The 25,079-nt window shown below is 41.5% G+C and overlaps 2 protein-coding genes and 1 non-coding gene across 4 annotated transcripts in view; 2 read left to right on the top strand and 1 right to left on the bottom strand.

Annotated features, from left to right (window-relative positions):
- The window catches only part of Wbp4 (WW domain binding protein 4), a 37,643-nt gene extending 16,518 nt beyond the window's left edge, over nt 1–21,125 (bottom strand). Inside the window, exons 1-10 of one of the 2 annotated variants that reach the window (XM_042685656.1) lie at nt 21,001–21,125; nt 19,984–20,056; nt 17,250–17,312; nt 17,039–17,162; nt 16,574–16,744; nt 12,773–12,819; nt 12,187–12,262; nt 9,765–9,958; nt 6,416–6,576; nt 1,141–1,362 (exon numbers count right to left, since the gene is read on the bottom strand). In XM_042685656.1, the coding sequence (XP_042541590.1) occupies nt 1,152–1,362; nt 6,416–6,576; nt 9,765–9,958; nt 12,187–12,262; nt 12,773–12,819; nt 16,574–16,744; nt 17,039–17,162; nt 17,250–17,312; nt 19,984–20,056; nt 21,001–21,002 (1,122 nt within the window). In that variant the 5' untranslated portion in view covers nt 21,003–21,125 and the 3' untranslated portion in view covers nt 1,141–1,151. Of the gene's footprint in view, nt 1–128; nt 1,363–6,415; nt 6,577–9,764; nt 9,959–12,186; nt 12,263–12,772; nt 12,820–16,573; nt 16,745–17,038; nt 17,163–17,249; nt 17,313–19,983; nt 20,057–21,000 lie in introns of those variants that run through there. The other variant, XM_042685655.1, reaches the window with a different exon arrangement.
- Nucleotides 21,126–21,819: 694 nt separating this feature from the next.
- Nucleotides 21,820–25,079, top strand: part of Elf1 (E74 like ETS transcription factor 1) — a 94,756-nt gene continuing 91,496 nt past the window's right edge. The window contains exon 1 of the mRNA XM_042685742.1: nt 21,820–21,886. The gene's annotated coding sequence lies outside the window, so the exon portion shown is untranslated. The remainder of the gene's footprint in view (nt 21,887–25,079) is intronic.
- On the top strand, nt 21,917–21,988 carry Trnae-uuc. Its single transcript has one exon. It is a non-coding gene; the product is annotated as a tRNA-Glu (tRNA).

The following is a 25,079-nucleotide window of genomic DNA, read 5'->3' as shown; positions in this document are numbered from 1 at the left end:
CCTATAAAACACTTTTTCATGAAAAAGTTCAGGCTTTCACTCATAAAAACTCAAGTAATTAAACAAATCTCCAAATACTATGTTGCTAATTGACTCTGGTCAGTATCAAAAGAAAAAAAAATCCAGTATTTCATTTACTTTCATGAAGTTTTTAATAAACTACTGTTTTATTACATATTCACTAGTAATCATAAAAAGACAAATATTTGCTACCAAAATTTAAATACTGTTCAATTTATGAAAAATATCACTTTAAGAATATGCAAAAATAAAGTGAGATATCTACCTCAAATAGATTAAAGTTCTACTTTTTAAGAAATCTTACCAACAATAGGGAAATTTCTAAACTGTTGAATATTGAAAACTTTCACTGAAATTAGAGACCTTACTAATTATTTTAGTTCAAGCCTTTATCTATATAGATTTAAATAAACCTTACAAGGATTTTCCACTACACATAAGGCTGCTAAAAAGATCAAATGACTGGGGAACTGTGAACTGCTGGGTAACAGGGCTATTTCTTTCACCTTTAAATCCCTGATTCCTAGTATGACACTTTAATGCTTAAGTAATGCTTTGTTGCTTTCCACACTGACTGGGGCAAATCAGCATTTCTGCCTTTGGTCCAGTGATTGCTCCATTTTATACTCTGCATTTGAAGTACCCGAGCTGCTCTGGCCTTTGACTATAAATTAAGTAAGGTAAACCAGTATATACACATTTTCTACCTTAACCTGATAGGATTCTCAAGTTCCACTGTCACCAGGGCTGTAAATCTTCTCTGGTCTGATTTTTACTTCTCAGATCACAGTTAATATTTGTGTGTAAAAATAATGCATTTTCAATGCAAGATAAATAGGTTCATATGGGTAAGAGTGGAATAGAGGTCTATTTTTTTCATGTTTTAAAATAACAGATACATAGCATCTTAAATTATTACATAATTAGCAATTTTTAGACATTGAACAATACACTGTATTACAATGCAATGTGATATATGTTTCCATTTAGGAACAAAAAAAATAATTTCACATGAAAAAAGATTTATTTTAATCCACAAAAAATACATTTAGAACAAATCTAAATTTTTAGCATCCAAGTTTTTTGAAGCAAACAGAATCTGTCCAATACATATATAAAAGCCTTTGCAACTACTGATCATCACCACCTCTCTGCCTTAAATTTCTAGCTTTTCCATTTTCTAATTTTCTCTTTTTGAAGACTGGGGCTACTCCATCTGCTGCAAATCCAAGTGAAGTGACTGTTTTCTCTTTAAATACTACTTTGGGTTCCACAACATCAGCTTCTGAAGTTGATACATACTCATTTTCAGTGCTTGGAAGTTCTAAATCTACATCCTCACTGGAATACAAAGCAAAGATAAAATTATTACTTGACAGAATAAATATTCTCATATAATCCATGAGTCATCCAAGCCTCAAGATCATCTTTTTCGTAATAATGGTATAATTAGAAGGTGGTCATTCTGGAACAGTAAACAATGTTAAGTGCTGATTTTATGTTCTAAGATTTTGAACTTAGGCAGGTACAAGTGTAGTCCTCACCACTCAAGAGGCTGTGATCTTCGGATCTTGGTTTGCAGCCAGCCCTGGCAGAGAGCCTGGGTAGACAAATCTAAGAAATTCTTATCTCCAAACTATAGCTGGGAGGCAATGTGGTTCAAGCAGTAGAGTGAGAAAGCTACATAAGAGCGTGAGGCCCTGAGTTCAAGCCTCAGTACAGGCACAGAAAAAAAGCGATTTTGAATTTTTAGTTAGATGGACACGTAAGGAAAAGCCTCATTTGTTCTTTTATTTCTGTTGCACAAATACATACCATCTTAGAAAAAGTGTTTTATATATAAACAGCACAAGTACAAATAAAGAAAAAGAATGTTTAGAAACTGATTTTGCCATGGACTGCCAAGGTTCTGAAGGATCACCTAACATAAAATAGAATCTTGCCAGGCTCATGGCTGTAATCCTAGCTACTCAGGAGGCTGAGATCTGAGGACTGCAGTTTGAAGCCAGCCTGGGTAGAAAAGTTGCCATGAGACTCTTATCTCCAATTAACCACTCAAACACCAGAAAGGGAGCTGTGGCTTAAAGTGGTAGAGTGCTGGCCTTGAGTTAAGGAGCTCAGGGACAGTGCCTAGCCTGAGTTCAAGCTCTGAAACTCCCCTCTCCCGCCCAAAAAAACCTCATGGTGTAGAAGACAACACAGCTGTCTGCTGTACTATACGTAATCTTTCAACCACACACATGGTTCTTTATAAGTAATCTGTGATTGGTCTTAAAACCAGTAGCTGATTAATATGAGCCTATCACAGGATCTTACGCACTTATCAGGGATGGGGAATGTGTGGCCTGCAGGTTGTAAAAGGCCCTCAAAATCATTTGCCACAGGGTGGGACAGACTCTGACTCTTGTATTGACAATTATGTACGGCTTGTGATTGATACTGTAAAAATAGAGAAAAGCTTCCCCATTCTTGCTTAGGCAGGTATGAAAGAGCAGGAAAGCTCATTATACCGTCCATCAATCCCACACAGATTTTTTTTATTGCCAGTTCTGGGGCTTGAACTCAGAGCCTGGGCACTGTCCCTGAGCTTCTTTTTCCTCAAGGCTAGCCACAGTGCCACTTCCAGCTTTTTTTGTTTATGTGGCACTGAGAAATCAAACCCAGGGCTTCCTGACTGCTAGGCAAGCACTCTACCATCAAGCCACATTCCCAACCCCTCTCACACAGATTTTTTGAAGAGAGCATAATTATCAATGTGTTTCATTTTCCTTCAGCGACTGAGAATATGTAAACCTATCAGGAACTACATAGCATCAATTTGGAAACAAGTATTTTACAGAAGAAGAGAAGCTGGCATGCAGAAAAAAGCAGATAGAAGATTTGTTTTGAAATAAAATGGTGTCTAGAACTTTTCTTAGTTGTGCTGAAATAAGTATTGTTAATTTTTTGTTTTACATCCCTATTTTCCTTTAGACTGCCAGCAACCCTGTCTTTGTGTGCGTGTGTGTTTATCCTGGTATTGGGGCTTGAATTCAGGACCTTGAGGTCTTACTTGGCTTTTTCTGCTTAACACTTGAACCACACTTCTTTCCAACTTTTTGGTGATTTACTTAAGTGTCACGTGGAATTTTCTGCTTGAGCTGGCTTCAAACCAAGTTTCTCAGATCTCAGTCTCTTGGGTAGCTAGGATCACAGGAGTAAGCCTGGCTCGTGTCTGGCAATGCTGCTTTTGTTTTGGTGGTTATAGGACTGAACGCGGAGACTTTGTTTTCTAGGCAGGTGTACTAGCACTTGAGCCACATTCCCTGTCCTTTTGCATTTTTTTTTTTGCCTTGGCAAGCCTAGATCATAATGCTCCTACTTATGGCTCTATACTCTATATAGTTGAGAAGTGTGAGCCACCAGGCTTGCTTTCTCCCACCTCCTTTGTGGGACAGTTTTTTTTTTGGTCAGTCATGGGACTTGAGATCTGGGCCTGGGCGCTGTCCCTGCGCTTTTCAGCTCAAGGTGAGTGTTCTACCGCTTGAGCCACAGTGCCACATCCGGTTTTCTAGTGGTTTATTGAAGATAAGAGTCTCACGGACTTTGCTGCCTTGGCTGGTTTTGAACCGCGATCCTCAGATCTCAGCGTCCTGAGTAGCTAGGATTACAGGCGTGAGCCACCAGTGCCCCGGCTTATGGGACAGTTTTATATATACCACAGGCTCATCTGGAACTCAAGATTCTCCTTCCCCAGCTTCCAATATACTTTTGTTTGGTGCTGGTTCTGGGACTTGAACTCAGGGCTTAGGCGCTGCCTCTTAGCTTCTTTTGCTCAAGGCCAGGACTCTTACCACTTGAACCACAGCTCCATTTCTGGCTTTGTGGTTGTTAATTGGCGGTAAGGGTTTCAGGACTTTCCTGCCCTGCCTGGCTTTAAATGTGATCCTTATATCTCAGCTTCCTGAGAGCTAGGGTTACAGGTGTGAGCAAGTCACTGGCACTCAGCTGACAAGATACTTTTTTTCTAAATTTGGTAGTAATTAAAAGCTCGGAAGTAATTAATACTGGGAGTAAGTGTTCAATGAGATAGTAACTTTTATAAACTGGTGATGGAAACTCAGGTGACATGTTTTCTGGAAAGTAATCAGGTACTGTTATATAAGATCTTAAGCCTGGCACAGAGGCACACATTTAAAATCCTAGCACTTGGGAGTGGTAGAGGACTACTCTAGTCTACAAAGTGAGGCTATGTCTCAAAAATAAACAAAAGAAAATAAAGCCAGAAACCAGAAAATGATTTTGCTAGTTAACTGGATATAATAGTCTAATGGATTTGCCTGCTTGGGCTGGTTCTAAAATGTGATCTTCAAATCTCAAGACGCTTGAGTAACTAGGATTACAGTGTAAGCTACTGGCACCCTATAACATGTTGTTCCCAGCAATGTTACTTAATACCTAAAGAATCCCAATTAGACTAGGACATAGACTGTCATTACTCTCATCCAAGTTCTTTTTAGTACTTAGTTTCCATATAAGGTGCATTTTGGGTGATGTGGATAGACTAATATTAGTATTACTCTATGTCATGAAAAAATAAGTCCTTTTTTTTTGGTTGGTCATGGGGCCTGAACTTTGGGCCTGGGTGCTGTCCCTCAGCTATTCAGCTCAAGGCTAGCACTCTACCACTTGAGCCACAGCACCACGTCTGGCTTTTTCTGTTTATGTGGTGCTGAGGAATCGAACCCAGGGCCTCATGCATGTGAGGCAAGCACTCTACCAGTGAGCTACCTTCCCAGCCCTCTCCTTTTCTTTTTCTTTTTTTTTTGGTCGGTTGTGGGGCTTGAACTCTGGGCCTGGGCGCTGTCCCTCAGCTCTTCAGCTCAAGGCGAGCGCTCTACCACTTGAGCTACAGCGCCACTTCCAGTTTTCTGGCGGTTTATTGGAGATAGGAGTCTCATGGTCTCTCCTGCCCGGGCTGGCTTTGAACCGCGATCCTCAGATCTCAGCCTCCTGAGTAGCTAGGATTACAGGCGTGAGCCACCAGCGCCCGGCTCCTCTCCTTTTCTTTAATGAACAGTATTAATAAGTAATTTGCTGTAAAAACATACACAAAACAAGCATCTTATAAAGAAACATGGAGCTGGGTGCTGGTGGCTCATGCCTATAATCCTCATTACCAGAAGTGGTGCTGTGGCTCAAAATGGTCTAAGTGCTAGCATTGAGCAAAAGAACTTGGGGACAGTGCCCAGGTCCCAAGTTCAAACGCCATGACCACCATGACCACCACCACCACCACCACCACCACCAACAACAACAAAAAGAAACATGGAGATGTAAAACCTGGGGTGTCTTCTTACTTTCATGGTATAAATGTTCCTAAGAATTAAATTGAACAAATAAATAATATAAACCAGGTTACATTATTATCATGACTTTAACTGCTAACAAACTTGTGTTGGGTATTGGCTTAAAAACTCTGAAGTGTAGAAAGCCATTTTCAAGAGAACAATGCTAAAGCATTTAAATATGCACGTTTCTGAGAATAATGAGGTTTGAGAACATAAAAATCTGACTATGTGTTGTTATCAGAAGTATGTTTTGGCAATGAAACATGTTTCAAGAAGGGAGGAGGGAGTAAGTTTTAAGAAGGGAGGAGGGAGTAAGAAAGAGGAATTGAGGAATTTAATTGAAATATCTTTGTAAATATTTGGAAATGTCACGATGAAACCCTTCTCATGTACAACTATATACTAGTTAAAAAAAAAAAGTGTAATGTTTTGGTAGGAACTGGAGCTTAGTTTTACTACTGCCTTACATCTTAAAATATTTAGTTAGAAAAAATAAAAAAATTCTAGAACTAAAAGAATGAACTATATTTTAGTTAGTGCCAGTAGTGAGGCTTGATCTCAAGGCCTACCTGCTGTCTCTTAGCTTTTTTGTTCAAGGCTGGTGCTTTACCACTTCAGCCACGGCTCCACTTTTGACCTTTTGGCAGTTAACTGGAAATAAAGAGTTTCATGGACTTTCTTGCCCAGGTTGGCTCTGCGCCTTCTCAGATCTCAGCTTCTTGCGTAGTTATGATTACAGGCCTGAGCCACTGGCTTGTGAGCGCTACTTCTTTTTTTTTTGGGGTCCGGTTGTGGGGCCTGAACTCTGGGCCTGGGCGCTGTCCCTCAGCTCTTTATCTCAAGGTTAGCACTCTACCACTTGAGCCACAGCGCCACTTCCAGCTTTTTTCTTTTTGCTTATGTGGTGCTGAGGAATCGAACCCAGGGCCTCATGCATGCAAGGCAAGCGCTCTACCACTGAGCCACCTTCCCAGCCCTGTGAGCTCTACTTCTAATGGAATTACAGAATTACTGAAATGTATAATACTTGTCATAAGAGTGATATTGAAATTTCAGGTACTTACTGAGATTCAACCTCTTGTTTGATTTCTTGCCATTCTCCATATGGGTTTGTTTTTTTAAGAGGTTTGGATTTTTCTTCCTTTGGACTTGAATTCTGTTTTTGAGTAGGTTTTTCTTTCTTTGATTCTGGCTCTGTTCTTTTGTTACTGTTTTTATTTTTTTCCTAAAATGTAAAAGCCAATAAATAACACTTGATAAAAACAAACATCTTCCTTTTTTTGGTGCTAGTGGCTTGAACTCAAGATCTCAAGCTCTTGCTTAGCTTTCTTGCTCAAGGCTAACACTTGACTACCTGAGCCTCACCTCCATTTCTATCTTTCTAGTTCTGCCCAGGCTGGTTTCAAATTGCGATCTTCAGACTTCAGCCTCCTGAGTAGGTAGGATTACAGGAGTTGAGTTACCAATATCTGATACAAACTTTTTTAGGTTCTTGGAAATGTTTTGTTACAGATTTATAAATGATACATTAAAAGTTTACATTTATAATAACAATAAATGTACACAGACAAACTTAGGTCTTAAGTTTAAATTTTTATTCATTTTCATTTATTCATCCATTCATTTTGTGCTGGTCCTCTGGGGCTTGAACTCAGGGCTAGGGCAATGTCCTTGAGCTTTATTGCTCAAGGCTATCACTTTACCACTTGAGCTGCAGTTCAACATCTGGTGTTTTGGTGGTTAGAGAAAAGTCTCATGGACTCTCCTGCTTGGACTGACTGAACCATGATCTTCAGAGCTCAGTCTCTGAGTAGTTAAGACTATAGGCATGAGCCACCAACATCTGGCTTCCACTTCTTTGTAAAGAGGCTGAACAGATATAAGTCACTAGTACCTGGCCCATGACTTTCTCTCTCTCTCTTTTTTAATCGTCAAAGTGATTTATAGAGGGGTTACAGTTACGTAAGGTAAAAAGTACATTTCTTGTCAAACTTGTTACCCCTTCCCTCATTTTCCTCCTACTTTCCCTCCTGCCCCTTAATAAAACATTTTTGCAGAGGTTCAATAGGTTATAATACTTTATACTTTCGATTCATATGCAATGATGATCCCTTCCTCTGGGGATCACATCACACTTTCTACACTAACCATTCTTCCTTATATAATCCAAGGCCTCTGGGCACTACTGTTGTCACTGATTACTTTGGCAGCAACTAAGTCACCATCTGTACTTAAATTCCTGTAGTTGTCTAAAAACCTTAAGAATATTCTGATCTCTTTGGTGGCTCCCAACTCTTAATTTCTTTATGAGTGAGAAAACTGAAGCTAAAGGCATGATTGTTTCAATTTTCTTTCGGTCACCAACTTTTGATCATAGCTTCTCACAGAAAATAAATACCTTACCTTCTTATTAAAAAAAAAATCACTTCTAGTTTAAAACCTATGTATCTACTCTGATTGATATTCTCTTTTCCTTCCTTTGAAGTCCTTCTCAAGGGAAAAAAATCTATCATTATGATTCAATACTTGGTCACTATCCTATTATATGAATTTTACTTCTTTTTCTCTCTCTTTTTGGTTGTGGCTTTGAACTTGTAATTCTCTTGCTTTAGCTTACCAAGTGATAGCATTACAGATATGCACCACCAAGTCTATAGGTTCTATTTTTCATTTCATGTCCCAGCCATATAACTGCTTTTTACCATCTATAATCAGTTCTGCCACCTAAAAATCTAGAGAAACTTCTAGAAGGGCATGCAAAGACTTCCTGTCAATTGAGTATATATATATTTCCTTTTCTTGAGTTAGCTAATCCTCAAAATACTCTGGGACATTAAAATATTTTGGAGAAGTAGAGTGGCTCAAGTGGTAGAGTGCCAGCCTGGAGCTTAAAAGCCAAGTGAGAGAGTGATGCCCTGAGTTCAAGCCTCACTACTTGCACACATACAAGAAAATGCTGAGTTCTGGTAGCACAGGCTTGTAATCCTACTTGTTCATGAGGCAGAGATCTGATGATCACAGTTCAAAATCAGACTGGTCAGGAAGTCCATGAGATCCTTATCTCTTAAGAAATCACCAAAAAGTTGGAAGTGGACCTGTAGATCAGAGTGGTTGAGCACAAGCCTTGAGTGAAAAAACTGACAGCTATCAGGCTCTTGGTTCAAGCCCCAGTAGTCATACAAAAATACTAATTTTTTTTGTTTGTTTTGCTTTTCTGCAAACTTCCTATCCCTCTTTTCCATTCTACCTTGTGGGTTGCTTTTTTTTCCTGCCTGTTAATTAAAGGTTTAATGTCCCACATGGTTCCCCAAGTTTAATCTCCTAGGCTATGTCACCTCTTCTGAAAACTAAAGTACCACTAGTGGGTAAATGATATGCAAGTTCATATTTCTAGTCCAGATGTGCAGAGTGGCCTTTTGAGACAACTCTGAAATATTAGGGGCTTCTCAAATTTAGGACTCAAGTAGAGACTACAACCATTTACGCAGCTGCCAGAATATAGTACTCTCTGCCTTTTATCTTTGGTGATTGTGTCTCAAGATTCATGGTAGATATCTAAAATCATGAACAGAACTAAACTCTCTGTATATTTTTTATGCATATATTCCTGTTTAACTTATAAAGTAGTCATAGTGCCGAGTTAGGTGACTCATGCCTATAAACATCTTTACCCATGAGGTTGACCTCAGGATTGCAGTTCAAAGCCAGCCTGAGCAGACCAATTTGAGAGATTCTTATGAACAATTAATCAGCAAAAAGCTGGAAGTGGAGCTGTAGCTCAAGTGGTAGAGTGACAGCCATGAGGGAAAAAGCCCAGTGAGACCATGAGACTCCCTATGTTTAAGCTCCAATACTGGCAAAAACAAAACAAACAGTAAAAAACTAATACAAATAACAAGAATAATAAAATATAAAAATTATAAATTATATTTCAAGCTAGGCACCAGTGATTCACACTTGTAATCCTACTCAAGAAGCTGAGACTGTAAAGATCTTGGTTCAAAGCCAGCCCAGGCAGAAAAGTCTGAGAGACTTCATTTCCAAAAGAGCCAGCAGAAGACTAGTGATAGGCATGGTTCAAGTGGAATAATGGCAGCTGTAAACAACAAAGCTGAGTGAGTGAGGTCTCAAGTACTGGCCAAGGGGAAAAAAAAACAAAAAAAAAAAAAACACTTCAACATGATACTCAGAATAGCATAGGATTTAAAACTTATTATTTCTGGAATTTTCCATTCAATATTTTCAGACCTTCTGAATATGAATAACCAAAAACCATAGAAAGCAAAATTGGTAAGTGTGGCAATACAAACTTGTTTAAATTTACTTCTACCTTATTACAGAAGACTGAAGAAGTGCTACCAAGGTTTCTGATAAAACCGATAAACTTACATGAAAAGTAAATCAAGACCCTACCTTAAACGTTATTTTTAGCTTTTCTCTTTCTGTTGGAATCTCTCCTTCTGCCTCTTGTTCTCCAGTGGAGTCACTACGTGAAACTGAAGATTTGGATTTTTCCAGAGAGCCAACTGATTTTTCATCTACTGTACTTTTAGAAGGCACATCACCAACACGTGGAATAAAGTCATCAGGTTTTTCCCATTTGGATTCTGCCCAACATATTTTAATAGTCAGATTATTCAGTTAGTAATTCTACTTAAGAAGTAACTTCTATGCCAGTCATTTGAAATTATTAGTCAATGATATCTCATCTATTTTATACTATTACTTTATTAAAATTAATAAGATTAATAAGATTTTCCAAGTTTCTTAATTTTCTTTCAGAAATGTATTTCAAACATCTTAGATTTACTACTTGTATAAATAATAACTAATGGAAAGACAGATTTGACAACTGGCTGATAATATTCAGGATGTTCATAATTTATCTGACAATAAATTCAGTAAAATTACTGATAATGAGATTTCCTGTAATTCACTTATTCCTGGGATTTTCACAAAGTGAAATTATACTAGAAAGATTTGAATGAATAAGATTTGGCATTTATAGTGGGGGTAAATCTTAGTTGATTGAACTCTACTGCCATCTAGTGTTTCACTGGGCTTTTAGTAAAACCATTTCTAATGTAATTATTCCCTATTTTTAGTTTAGTGAAAATGAGAGATTCCCTTTTTCATTCATTGTTCAACTGAGACAGTTTTAACAGTCTATTTTGAAACAAGCTATTAAACAATTACACTTGTCCAGGCATCAACTGAAATAATTCAAGGTAAATCAGTATGCAGAGCACCTTAATATATGCAGGCACTAATGAAAAATATTATTTTATCTATATTTCACACAAGTTGGGCAGGAGATAAAGTGGTAGAGTATCTGCATATCAGCATAATAGCACTACCAAAAAATATATTAATATAAGTAACAAAAAGTATTTTCAAAATATAATTTATTAAGCCCATACTGTGTACCAGACACTTTTCTGGGAACTTTACTGATAACTAACCCTCAAGACGTACAGACTACATGTAATCATCTCTCTTTCTCTCTTTTTAACTGAAGACAGATTATATATTCTGACTTCACTGGTGAAGAAAAGCTGTAAACTGATTCTAACCCTATTAAATTTTTTGAGTATTTATATACATTCAGCACTTTAGTTTTACTGAGAGAGAACTATAGTTATCATTGGGAAGGATAAGAACCTACATGGAAGTTAAAAGGCCAATTGGAACCACATAGGGAAATATTGTCTCAACATTCTCCCATCCAAAAAAGTAAAAGAAAGTTCAAGGGGGCTGGGAAGGTGGCTCAGTGGTAGAGCACTTGCCTTGCATGCATGAGGCCCTAGGTTCAATTCCTCAGCACCACATGAGCAAAAAGAAAAAAGCCAGAAGTGGCGCTGTGGCTCAAGTGGTAGAGTGCTAGCCTTGAGCTGAAGAGCTGAGGGACAGCGCCCAGGCCCAGAGTTCAGGCCCCACGACCGGACGCAAAAAAAAAAAAAGAAAGTTCAAGGAGCTAGGGATATAGTTCAATGAGAATGTCTATTATGTGTGAGGACCTAGGTTTGAAACCAAAACCAGCAAGTAAGTTTAAGTAATATATAAGGCACCTTTGAATGAAATGATTATATCTCTAAAATTATAAACTAAGTTACTGCTGGGAGCTAGTGGCTCATGCTTATCCTAGCTACTCAGGAGTCTGAGATCTGAAGATGGAGGTTTGAAGCAGCCTGGTCAGGAAAGTCCTTGAGACTAATCTCCAATTAACTACCAGAAAACCAGAAGTGGTGGCTTAAAGTGGTAGAACGCTAGCTTTGAGTGAAAAAGCTCAAGGGTAGTGTCCAGGCCCCAAGTTCAAGCCCCGCGACTGCCAAAAAGAAAACAAAGTTATTTTAGAAAAAGTTAAAGCTGCACTAAAAAAGTATTTAACGTGTTTTATTGAATGTAGCACTAAATTGCATGTGGAAATCATTTTTACTTTTCTATTCTTTTTGTTGTTGTTGTTGTTGGTTGTGGGGCTTGAACTCTGGGCCTGGGCACTGTCCCTTAGCTCTTCAGCTCTACCTCTTGAGCCACAGTGCCACTTCCAGTTTTTTGAGTGGTTTATTGGAGATAAGTCTCATGGACTTTCCTACATGGGTTGGCTTTGAACCGAGATTCTCAGATCTCAGCCTCTTGAGTAGCTAGGATTACAGGCGTGAGCCACTGGTGCCTGCTTGCTTTTCTACTTTCATCTGTTTTTAAATTACAAAAGAATATATGTTTGCCATGCAAATGTATTTTACAGTGAAGTTCCCAAGTTCAGATGATCATAAGAATGCTACCATGCACTTTCGGTACCATCTGGACAGTTAAGGCAATCAAAAGTAATACTTACCTCCTGTTTCTACATTGTAGTAATAGGTATAACCGTCTTCACTTAAACCTTCTACCCAAATGGACTTTTCTGTTGCCTAATAGAGAAAAAGAAAAGAAAAAACAAAACAAAACCCAGAATTAACTGAAAATAATGAAACTGGCTATACTACATGACTAAGACAGATTTAGCCACTCTTTCTTTTCCATTTGACACCTGGAAATTAGGGGTGGTGACGTGGATCATGGCCAGGCAGCTTGGTTTTTGCAATCATGTGCCAACTTTCAAGTTGAGAATTTACCCCTGAAAGCCAGGAAGTCCATTCAGATGGCGAGGGACATGTGGTAACAAAGGACTGCAAACCAAGTAATAATATTTACCCTGCACAGAATTTCTGGATATAATCACTGTTTCATCTCTGTCCAGACTTTATTATTTTCCTGCCCAGCTTTTTAACAAAAGGATAACAGGAAGAAAGGAATAAAGCTGGGATAGGTAAGGGGACGATGCTCATTTGGAAGAAAAAAAATTTAACAAAATACAGTAAAACCACCACAATTTGAACACTTTAAAGAATAAAGCAAAAACACAAATGTGCTTCAGTTACCTTTTTTAAGTTTCCTTGGAATCCTTCTGGTTTCTCCCACTGAGATGCTTAAAACAAACATTATTGCATTTATGAAATTGTTTTGCTTAAAAGTAAAACTCTAAAAAATTTGTCAAAAATTTATAAGGTAATCATTGTAAACACTATCGATATAAACATTAAAAAAAGCAAAATATACCAGCACAATTATATAGAAGACTATGAGTGCTATGTAATTAATAAGAAATGACATAATAAAGAATCAGAAGTTACTGGAACTTCCATAGACTTATGGAAGTTTTCCAGTAAGGGACAACGTCTGTCTCCCAAAGACTTCACGGAGGGGCTGGAAAGGTGTTTCAGTGGTAGAGCGCTTGTCTTGCATGCATGAGGCCCTGGGTTCGATTCCTCAGCACCACATAAGCAAAAAGAAAAAAGCCAGAAATGGCCCTGTGGCTCAAGTGGTAGAGCGCTAGCCTTCAACTGAAGAGCTGAGGGACAGCGCCCAGGCCCAGAGTTCAGGCTCCATGACCCCCCCCCCCCCCCCCCCCCCGCCACCAAATAAAAAAAAGACTTCACGGAATCTAGGCTTGATGGGGGTGTCTTTTTGTTATCTTGGAGCAAGGGAGAAGGAGAGAAGATGAACAAGGTAAAGTGTTCAGGAATAAAAAGCAAGTTATCGCTGTGGGCAAGCATATATAAAGTAGGACGATGAAAAAGGGAAGCATTAAGAGGGGGAAAGAAGTGGTTTCTTAGAAAAATTTGAAAAAATACATATGCCCAACATATGCTATGGTCATTGTTGAAATCCAATGTGGATTTCACTTAGGACTCTATAAAACAAATTCTGATAAATGAATACATTAGTGCGTGGCCCAGAAATGACTTCAAAGATCAAAATTGCTATTTCAAGTTTTTCCAGGATTAATTTTCTGATTCTCCTGATCTATTTTCCTGACCAGTCTTAATGGTTTACTAGTTTTTCTTCTAGCTAAACCGTTTCCTTTAATATATATACTACTCACCTAGCTTACTTCTTGTTCCGTTTTCTCTATAATCTCAAATGTTGCTGAAGGTTAACATACTGTATCTCTAAATTTAATTTAGCTCCCTAAATCCATTTTCAAATGATTTCTGTAGGTACTTCAAACTGAATTAATTACTTTCCCCCTTAAGTTTTTTTATGGTTCCTATATTTATTTTTCTTTTTCTTTTAGTGCTAGTACTAGAGTTTGAATTCAGAGCCTGGTGCCGTCCCTTAGCTTTTTTTTTTGTTCCAGTTAAGGCATGGGTCCTGTCCTTTAACTTTTTTGCTCAAGGCTGTACTCTAGCTCCTGAATCACAGACTCCATTTCCGGCTTTTTGATGGTTAATTGGAGGTTATGAGTTTCACAGACTTTCCTGCCTAGGCTGACTTGGAACTGGGATCCTCAGATCTCAGCCTCCTTAGCAGCTAGGTTTACAGTATGAGCCACTGATGCTTAGCTGGTTCTTGTATGCATGTCAGCCAATCCCAAGGATTATATATAGGAGCCACTAGCACGTGGCTTTTTTTTTTAAGTGGGGCTTTGTACTTAATAGCATATACTCTGGCCTGGCTTTTCTGCTTACAGGGAGAACTCTACCAGCTGAGCCTCACTGCAGTTGGGCAATGTGCTAGTTAACTGGAAGTAAGAATCTCAGGGATTGGTTTACCTGGGCTGGTTCTGAGCCTTAATCCTCAGAACTCAGCCTACAGAGTAGATAGCATTATAAGCATGAACGATTGCTTTTGGTATGCTGCTATAATTTCTTAATCTACTGAAATATGATTCAATTAAAGTATTAACCAGTGTACGCACTGTGTCAAATGCTACACAGAAATGGTAAGACGGGCTGGGAAGGTGGCTCAGTGGTAGAGTGCTTGCCTTGCATGCATGAGGCCCTGGGTTCGATTCCTCAGCACCACATAAGCAGAAAAAGCCGGAAGTGGGGCTGAGGCTCAGGTGGTAGAGTGCTGGTCTACAGCTGAAGAGCTGGGGGACAGCGCCCAGGCCCAGAGTTCAGGCCCACAATCGACAAAAAAAAAAAAAAAAGGTAAGACATCATTCTTAATGTCCTTGGAGATCAGCTCAAAAGAACTTCCTGTAGGGCTGGAGATTAGGTCAGTGGAAGAGCACTTGCCTAGTAAGTGCAAGGCCATGACAGAGTCCTTAGGGGTGAGGAGGAGTAATTCCTATGATAATCTCTCAGATCTACAAAACCACAATGAGTTCTTCCTTACTTTGAGCCACTACATAATCTTTAGATTTATTTAGTACTTGAGAACTCTTCCTGTATCTAATTTATGTGTTTCTGTCAGTACTATATTTCATATCTCTGGAGAGTAAAATAAAATTTATCATATCTCGAGATATCCCACAATTTATTTATCCCACAATTACATGAATTAAAAATATCACTATCAGTGTTTTTGTTATTGGGTTTTTTTTTTTTTGGGTCCGGTCGTGGGGCCTAAACTCTGGGCCTGGGCGCTGTCCCTCAGCTCTTCAGCTCAAGGCTAGTGCTCTACCACTTGAGCCACAGTGCCACTTCTGGCTTTTTTCTTTTTGCTTATGTGGTGCTGAGGAATTGAACCCACGGCCTCATGCATGCAAGGCAAGTGCTCTACCACCGAGCCACCTTCCCAGCCCCAGGGTTTTGTTTTTTAGTTTTAGCAAAGACTTATTTTAGTAAAACAGTTTAAAGTATGAAGAAATGGAGAGACAAACATTTCCTTCTCTGTCTGCAGGAATTGGGAGTCAAAGACGCCTCAATATTAGTTTTTAAGGAAAACAATGTTTTTTATATTAGTAACTGAAAAATCCCCTTGTGTATTTTATTGGAACTGATATCTGACACTAATATAAAGAACTTCACAAAAAAGAAACCGTTTCTGAGGCTGGTATGGTAGAAAACACTTGAAATTCCAGCACTCATGATGATAACGAGCTTGAGGCTAGCCTGAACAAAAAGCATGAACCTGCTTCAAGAAACCCAAACAAAACAAACAAATAAGATAGGAGGTATGATTCAAATGGCAGTGTTTGCCTAGTAAGCTTGAGGCCCTAAGTTCAAAACTCAGTATTCCAAGAGGAAACAGAAACGATAACAGCAGCAGCAACAATAACAGTCAGTTTCTGGCTCCCAAATTGCTTCTGTACAGATAAATCTTTCACAGAGCACTTTATTTCAAAAACACTTATAATATCTCAGGAAGTGTTGGAAAATCTTATTTCAAATTGGGTTTGGTGGTGCATGCTTGTAAATCCCAGCACTCTGGGAGGCAGGAGAATTATGGGTTCTAAAATAAGCCTGGGCTATAAAGCATATTCAGACTAGCCCATGTTACAAGTCTCTGATTCAATCTTCCTCTCTAATGTCTTATTTCCATGTAAAATGTTTTATTTCTGTGTAGTTCATACTTTCCTAAGATTTTATTGGGAAAATATAAAGCTTGCCTTTGTAAGACATTAAGTATGATATTCGCATCAAGTAATTATGTAAGATTTCATTTTGACATGTCCATGCATGCAATGTACCTTGATCAAATTTTTCTCCCTCTATACTCTCCCTCAAACTCCATGCTTGTGTCCCCACCCTACTCCCTACCAATTACAACAGGCTTCATTGTTCCACTTTTATACATGACGGGTATTTTTTTTAAGGCAAAATGATTTTCTAAGTTAAAAAATGCAGTTACAGATTTCCATCACTTATAAATTAAAAATCCTAACAGAAAACAGTTCTGTTATACTAGTGAAAGTATTCTCTACTAGTTTTATGTACATTTAAATGACGTACCTCCTGTGATGAGATCATAATAGTAATGGTAACCTTCAGAAGTTATGCCTTCTACCCATCTACCCTTTGAAGGATCTTTTTTCTTCTTTTTCTTCTTTTCTTTCTGTTGATTTGATGAAGAGGTGGGTGGGGTAGTGCTGGCTATTGGTGATTTGCTTGGCTCTGGAATATCTAGAGAAAAGGTGAATGAAATCTGAAGGAGCTAAAGTAACTTTTCTATATGCTGTCACAGAATTTTCGTAATGCTCTTTCAGTCAGGAGCCTCATAATGCCCAATGCTGTGGAGGCACGCCTGTAATCCCAGCTACTTAGAAGGAATATGGGGATGATGCTGAGTTTGAGACCAGCCCACACAATACAGTGAAACTGGGCACCAACCATTCATTGGTAGCTCATACCTGTAATCCTAACTACTCAGGAGACTGAGACCTGAGGATCCAGGTTTGAAGCCAGCTGCCCTTTTACCTGATTCTAAGCCAAGCCTTTTCAAATCCTCCTGGTATGCTTTCAGAGCAGCTGCCTCCATTGCAGCAAACTCCTTTGATGCTTTTTCTTCTTCTTTTGCCTTATCCAGGCTTTTCTGTTTAATCTACATAAGACACATAAAAGTGAAAGTGAGAGAAAGGACTGACTGAAATTATTCAGAACTGTTAATAAAGAACGGAATTTAAACTACCTCACTGATCCTTTTTGCCACATTTTCCTTATGATTCTTTCCTCTTTCATGAAATTCAATGCTCTTGAAAAGGAGAAAAAAAGTAACATTAAATAGCTTAAAATCCACAAAGTAATACAGTAATATATGAGAATGGAACATAAAGAATTAAAATGAAAAATTTGGCAGAAAAGAAATTATTTTTATAGGAACTGAACTACACCCTCAGTAGATTTCTTCTGGTTCTTAAACCATGATGACTATGTTAATGGGATAAAAACACAAGGTATTTTTTAATGCCTAATCTGGTGAATATGATTCTAATAAGACCAAAGAACAGAAATTTTAAAAAATTAAGTAGTTGTACAAAGGAGTGCAATCCATAACTCAGGTTCTAAGCACAATGCTTCTTGGAAAATTTATTTTTAAAGAAACAATTGTGGGGGCTGGGAAGGTATCTCAGTGGTAGAGTGCATGCCTTGCAAGCATGAGGCCCTGGGTTCGATTCCTCAGCACCAAATAAACAGAAAAAGCCGGAAGTGTCCCTGTGGCTCCAGTGGTAGAGCGCTAGCCTTGAGCTTAAGAGCTGAGGGACAGTGCCCAGGCCCAGAGTTCAGGCCCCACGACCAGCAAAAAAAAAAAAATCCCCCACAGTATAACCCCTGCTTTCACTGTAAAAAAAAAAAGAAACAATTGTGAAGATAAAATAAAACCATTTCTAGCTACTCTATAGTGATTGGGAGAATCTTGCTTAAGGTTATCTGGGGAAAAAAGTGAGGAAACTTTTTCTAAAAAATAACTAAAAAAAAAAAAGGGCAAAGATATGGCGTAAGTTTTAGTAGTATAGAACAAATAGCATGAGGTTATAAGTTGAATTCCTTATATTACCAAAAATCCCAAAAACTGGTGCAAAAGAGGGTATCAATATACTGTGTCCTATAACTATATACACATAGGAATAATGGGAGGGTATACAATAAAAAGAAAAGCGAGGGGCTGGGAAGGTGGCTCAGTGGTGGAGTGCTTGCCTTGCATGCATGAGGCCCTGGGTTCAATTCCTCAGCACCTTATAAACAGAAAAAGCCAGAAGTGGTGCTGTGGCTCTACTGGTAGAGTGCTTGCCTTGAGCTGAAGAGCTGAGGGACAGCGCCCAGGCCCAAAGTTCAGGTCCAAGACCGCAAAAAGGAAAAAAAAAAAAAAAAGAAAATCGAACAAGAATAATGGTTACATAGTAGATGGGTCAGGGATGGGCGAGTATTATTACCTATTTAAGCAACCAGAAATTCTCTCTAAATTACAAGTATCTGGCTAATGCAATTAGAAATTCCTGACAAGCTCTGAAAAATAAGTTCTGTCAATCAAATATTATATGATGCATTAACTGAGCTATTCTAAAAATACTACTGTGAATTCCACTTTATCGCTTTTTAAAAGGGACAATCATCTCTATTGCTTATATGTTGTTTCCTAAAGTTAATTACAATCGAACAAAGAATACAATATTAAAGGACTAGCAAAATTAAATTTTGTTTCTAATTAAAGGTTAAAGCAGTGTTTTAGCAATTCAAGGAAGATGAAGAAAGTCTTCACTGGATGGGATTATTTGCCATTGTTAACTCATATTCATTTAATGTCTATATACCTTGAAGGAAGGAGGACTTTTATTAGTGATTTATGTAGTTTTAAGAAACTCTTACCATTTATTGGTGAGGATATCCCAACTAAAATAGTCAAGAACTTCAGCAACTATTCAAAAAGACCAAAACAAAACAGAACCTCCTCCTCCCCTAAACCCTAAAAATTATTTGCTTTTTACTTTTTTTGTCAATTCAGGTCCTTGCAATCTAAAATAAATTGTCTACTAGGGAAATACAGCACAAAGATAGGACTCAAGATTCTTTTTTTTTTTTTGTTGGTTGTGGGATTTGAACTTCTGGGCCTGAGCTCTGTCCCTAGGCTCAAGGCTAGTGCTCTATCACTTGCGCTACAGTGCCACTTCCGTTTTTTTTTTTCTAGTGGTTAGTTGGAGATAGGAGTCTCATGGACTTTCCTGCCCAGGCTGGCTTTGAACCTAGATCCTCAGATCTCAGCCTCCTGAGTAGCTAGGATTACAGGAATGAGCCACCAGAGCCTGGCTAGGACTAGGATTCTTTTGTGTATCTAACTCTACCAAGGAAGGTTATGAATACACAGAGATAATCGAGTTTTGATGTAGTATGTGGCAGTACTATTGATATACATGTGCTTTTTTGCCTTATGTCTTGAATCTAGACTATAAGTGATAAAAGTGCTTCACAGAGTTGCTTTAACAATAATAATGTATTTAACTGAGTTGCTATTTTTTATATATCATGAGTGGGAATAATGTTCTTTAAAAGTCAGCATCAAACATTTTACTTATCTATAGAGGAAACACTACAAATGTTTTTATGTTTTAAGAGCTTTCTTGTTTGTCTCTGTAGGAACAGTATTACAAACAGTACCATTTTAATGTAGATGTTTCACAAACATGGACGAGATTACCCACTCATTGTCCATTTCCTCAAAGGTCACAGAAATAATTTGGCTTTATAGTCAAATTTAAATCCATGAAAAATTCACACAGCTTTCATAAAGGGAATAACAGAAACATTTCAATGTTGTGACGAATCAAAAGCAATGCATATGAAAATCCTTGGTAAACTCTGAACTAAGATTTTAAAGAAGCGACCACTTCACACAAGCACATTATTATTAAGAGTGGGGATGATCATACAGGCCTATTGTCTGCTATCCAGCACTTGCAGTAATCACAGAATTTCTTTGGTTGAGACTTCCAGTAGTCGGCCCTGAAAAAGAGAAAAACAAGTTTTAAGTTTAAAAATCTTAAAAGGTTAGGAAAAAAAAACCCAGCAAAACTCGCATGTTTCCATCTTTATTTTTTCTGAACTATAAGCATTGGCAACTCAAATGTTTTCTTCGTGAAAGCCCCGTTTTATTATTGATGTGACTGAAGCAGTCAAGGGGAAGTCTGTTGCCAGTGGAGGAGAAAAAGTCAGCATAGATTTATTATAAACCGCCTTAAATAAAACAACTAAGGAAATGAACGTCTCAGGGAAGACAAATAATCCATATTTATCCTTTCCATTCCTTTCTGATGCTGCTGTAACCCCGGCCTGCAAAAACTAAGTCTGCCTCAAATCAAGCTATTCCCAGCAGAACGACTAGGCCCAAGACTATTTTGGGTAAAGATCCTGCTTCCTCGGAGGCCGTCAGTCCCAGCAGATTTTTAAGGGTTGGGACGAGCCCAGGGACCTCTCCCACCACCGCCCCAAAGGAGGAAAGCCGTGACGCGACGTGGGGGCTGGCCGTTTGGGGGGGGGAGAAGGAGGGGGGGCCGGGATGGCTTGCAACCCAACCCCGAAGTTTCACAATTCCCCGGGACTCGGGCGCTGCACACACGCGAGGGGCTCCTCGGAGCCCCGCCGACGGCAGGAGCCGAGCGCCGCGACCCCGGGGGCCGCCCGCCCGCCCATCCACCTACCCATCCCGCCCGCAGCCGCCACGCACTGCGGCCTTCCCAGCCCGGACCCTGGGCCGCGCGCGGGCTGCTGCTCGGGCGCCCGCCGAGCCGGCCTGGCGGGTCCCCGGGCGAGTCCCGCTCCGGGCCCCGGTCCCGAGCGAGTTAAGAGCGCGTCCGTCCCGCCCCCGGCCGGAGGAGGGCGGGGGGAGGAGGAGGAGGCCCGCTCCGGGAAACAACTCCTCCTTGTCGAGAGCTCGGGACCCAACTCACATGACCGCGCGGTCGCCCGGGATCCGACCAGCACTCGCGCTCCCCCCGGCCCCAGCGAGCCTAGGCCGGGCACAGCCACCGCGCCGAGGCCCACGCCGAGCCTCCCTCTCCAACCCCGGACGGGGGTGGGGCTGGGGACGGGGTGGGGCAGCGCGGCGTGCCTCCCGGCTACGGGTACCCCGACGGCCCAATCCGCGTTCGCAGCCTCCTCTCCTCCCCTCCCCCGCCGGGGCGGGACTCCGGGCCCCGGGGAGGTGGGGTTGATATAAAGGGGTGGAGGTCAGCGAGACGGGGCGTAAGCGCGACGGGATCTGAGTCGAAGGGCCGGCACCCCTAGTCCTCTCCCGCCCCCCCACCCCCTCGCCGACCCCCCGCCACCCCGCGCTCGCCCGTTCTCTCGGCTGCCCCTGGCATCCAGAACCTTCACTTCTTCTAGGCTCGCTGGCCCCGGGCCGAGGAGTCCGCGCACCGCCTCCGCCCCGAACGCAAACAGCTGTTCCCGGAGACGTCGGCGCCCTCCGCTCGGCCGCCGGCCCGCACGCACGCACGCACGGTGACTAGCGCAGCCGCCCGGACCTGGGGGCGGGAAGCCGGTGGTGGGGTTAAACCCCCAAAAGCAAAACAAAAACAGACAAGAGAGGCAGAGCGGGTGGCGCGCGGCCCGACGAGGCGTGCTGCCCGCTCTCGGAACTTTCCTGCGGCGCGGCCCCGCCCTTTCTCCTCCCCTCCCCGCGTTCCCGCGCGTGGGCGGCGGCGGCGGCGGCGGCGGCTCCAGCGACGGAGAAGCGGCGACGGCGACGGCGGCAGTAGCGGCGGCGGCGGCGGCGGCGGCGGGGGCGAGGGCGAGCGCCGGAGCCGAGGCGGCCGTGGCGTTCACGCTTGTCAGGTGAGCGACGGCGCTGCTCCTCGCGGCACTTCCCATATGGTCTAGCGGTTAGGATTCCTGGTTTTCACCCAGGCGGCCCGGGTTCGACTCCCGGTATGGGAACGTGGTGTGCGCGAGTCCTTTTTTAATTTAAAAAGTCATAGAAGTTGATGTACTTTGTTTTCTCTCTGTCCCGGAGGAGGTGAAATTCTTGGAACACAAGCTTTTATGAAGTTGTTACTGGGTTGGGGGCACCCCCCCCCACCCCCCGCCCTGGGTTGCTGGGGTGCATGGGGCGGGGTAGAACGGGAAGGAGTTTCACCTCGGGTGCTGTTCTCCGCCCCTCCGTTCGGCTCGTAGTTTTCCGAGCGCGGTGGAGAAGCTGAACTCTGTCGGGGCGTTATCTCCTGCCCGGCCCCCCCTCCGGGCCCACACCCTGTTCTTCGGTCCCCTTCTGCGGAGAAGGGGAGGAACTCGGGGTGGGTGCGTCCAGCCCGGGGCGGCCGGCATTCTTCTCCTTATCGGTGCGTCCGTCCGAGAGGAGACCCCTCCTCTTCTCCCCTCCCCTCCTGCACTGCAGGGTGGGGTGGGGGGGTAGGGGGCAGGGCTGGGATGCGGGGAGGGGCGCGATCGCCTGCGAACCCCGCCAGGCCGCGTGCGCCCCACCCGCCCGTGGTGTCAGCCAGCGTGACACTGATCAGCGTGTCTCTGATCGCTCTCCGAAAGTACCCCGGCCTCGGAGGCTATAACCCCCCCCCCCCCCAGAAAAAAAAAACCAAAAAAAAAAAAAACCCACCGCACATTAACCTCCGGCTTCGAAAACGCATGACTTGTTGCGGAGAAGAAAAACAGCTCTGTGCTGAGCTGTCTCTCCAGAAGAAAACTGACTTCCCTAAAGGCTGTTGGAGCGCCCGCTTGGATTAAAAAGTCCTGGGGTGGGGGTGGAGCTTGGGAGAGAAAATTGGCCCGCGACTGAGGAGGGGATGTTATAACAAAGTTTCACTGTATTTTTAAATATAGAAGCCCTGTGTTTATTACAAAGAAGGGGCAGCTGTGTCAGCAGCATGTGAGCTGTAAATGAAACAAAAGCGTTATCTTAAATGCATGTTGAAATTAGAAAATAGGGGCAGCTATAATGTTGAGTCTATTGGGCCTCAGGGAACAAATAAAGAAGGAAAAAGTGACTTCTGTGGATGAGTTTCTGGTCAGCAGAGCTCTTACTGAGAGCACGAGTTTTGATTGTTAGTATGTGTGTTCCCAAACTTTTTTTTTTTAATTGCTTTAACTGCACGGTTAAGTTTGAAAATAATCTGATGTGTTCTGTATGATTAAAGATTAATTTGCTTTACGCTGTGTTTCTTTAAACTGTCACAACTCAAAACTCTTTTTCACCATCTTTATTCATTTAAATATTTGAGTGTTTACTCACCCAGGCCCCACCAGATGCTTTTGAAGTTACTAATGTTCAGATTCTTCATATCAGCTGGTAGAACATTAAATAGAGTCACTTTCTGGTTCTGAAAAGCATTGTGACCTTGTGGAGGTCTTTCACTGTCTCAGTACTCTTGGCTTTAGAACCGTAAGTTCTTCTAGTACGAATTACTCACACACTTTACATGGGATTGCAAGCATTGTTGACTAGTTCTTGAATAGGTAATGAGTGGAAAAGTTCCATTTGAGACTTCAGTGTTGTGTATTGTGTTATTGAGACCTAGTTACTAAAGAATTAGGTCTGAATTTGGAAGAAATGATATCTCCTTCTGCCTTGTCTCCAGAGAGGACTTAATGTTTGTAATGACTTGGATCAAGTGGTACTAAAATGGATGCTAAAGTGAGCACTCAATGGCTGCTATTAGTTGTACGCTATTCTTGGGGTAAGCTGAGGGGAGTGGTTGGATGACAACATCCTTGTCCAAGACAGACACGTCTTATGTACTGTTATGGGTGAAACATTGAAGTGAGTAATCAGTTGTGCTCAGGGACGTGGACTGGAGAAGAGATGTAGAAGAGAGAGAGAGAGAGAGTGTTTGCCCTGGACCTTGAAGAACTGGTTAGGTTTCTCCTGGTGGGGAATGTGAGTCATAAATCTCAGGTGGAGGGGAACACATACCAGGCTAGCAGGTAGTCTGTTTTGTCAGCACGGAGTGCCTGAAGGGAGAGCAGTTGGAGATCAAGTTGGGGAGGTAGCGAGGAATTTTGCTAGACACCAAGTTATTTTTTCCGGGACTGACTTCTTATGTTGTTTGAATTTTAAAACTTCTTTTTCCCCTTCTTTTCTTTTCTCGCCCTGCCCCCTCTTTTGCTTTTTGTCTGTCTCTTTTTTCAAGACTGGACCTCACTATGTACCCAGAGTTGTCATCCTCCTGCCTCCTGCCTTAAGCACTGGGATTTCAGGAGTACACTTAGGATGACCCCAGCTTTGACTTTTTGAAAAGCCTGAGTGTAGAAGTAATGTGTGAAAAAGTCTTCTTTAAAAAATTCAAGGGCTGGGGGTATGGCTCAAGTGGTGTAAGACCTGCCTAGTGAGCCTGAGACCCTTAAAATAGAAACCTGGTACCACCAAAGGGGTGGGCATTAGATTGAAGAGTCAAACTACCCATTTGTTGAAACATGTAGGGTATTTTATACTTGTAAACCCTCCCCCCCTTTTCTTTCTCTTTTTTCTCTCTTCTTCTTCTTCTTCTTCTTCTTCTTCTTCTTCTTCTTCTTCTTCTTCTTCTTCTTCTTCTTCTTCTTCTTCTTCTCCTTCCTCCTTCCTCCTTCCTCCCTCCTCCTCCTCCTCCTCCTCCTCCTCCTCCTCCTCCTCCTCCTCTTCTTCTTCTGTGTGTGTGTGTGTCTGTCTGTCTGTCTGTCTGTCCGTCCTGGTGCTTGAACTTAGGGTATAGGGGCTATCCCTGAGCTTTTTTGCTTAAGGCTTTTTTGCTTAGAGCCACATCTCCACTTACAGATTTTTTTGGTGCTTACTTGGAGGTAAGCAGTCTCATGAGCTTTACTCACAATCACTGTCCTCAGATCTCAGCCTCCTGAATAGTTAAGATTGCAGGTATGAGTCACTGATACCTGGCTAACCTTTCCTTTTTTAAGTAACATGTGCATTATAGGAAACAAACACAAGACGCAAAGAACAGAGTCATCCATGCCATAAGCAATTCTGTTGGATAAGGGTCTAGATTCCCCTAATACACATCAGTCCCTTTTAGGTAACTGGGATTAT

Source organism: Dipodomys spectabilis, unplaced genomic scaffold (genome assembly GCF_019054845.1).
Source record: "Dipodomys spectabilis isolate Male_0828 unplaced genomic scaffold, ASM1905484v1 ptg000095l, whole genome shotgun sequence".
Lineage (NCBI taxonomy): Eukaryota > Metazoa > Chordata > Mammalia > Rodentia > Heteromyidae > Dipodomys > Dipodomys spectabilis.
The sequence above is the reverse complement of the archived record's forward strand: the minus strand, read 5'-3'. Positions and strand labels throughout refer to the sequence as shown.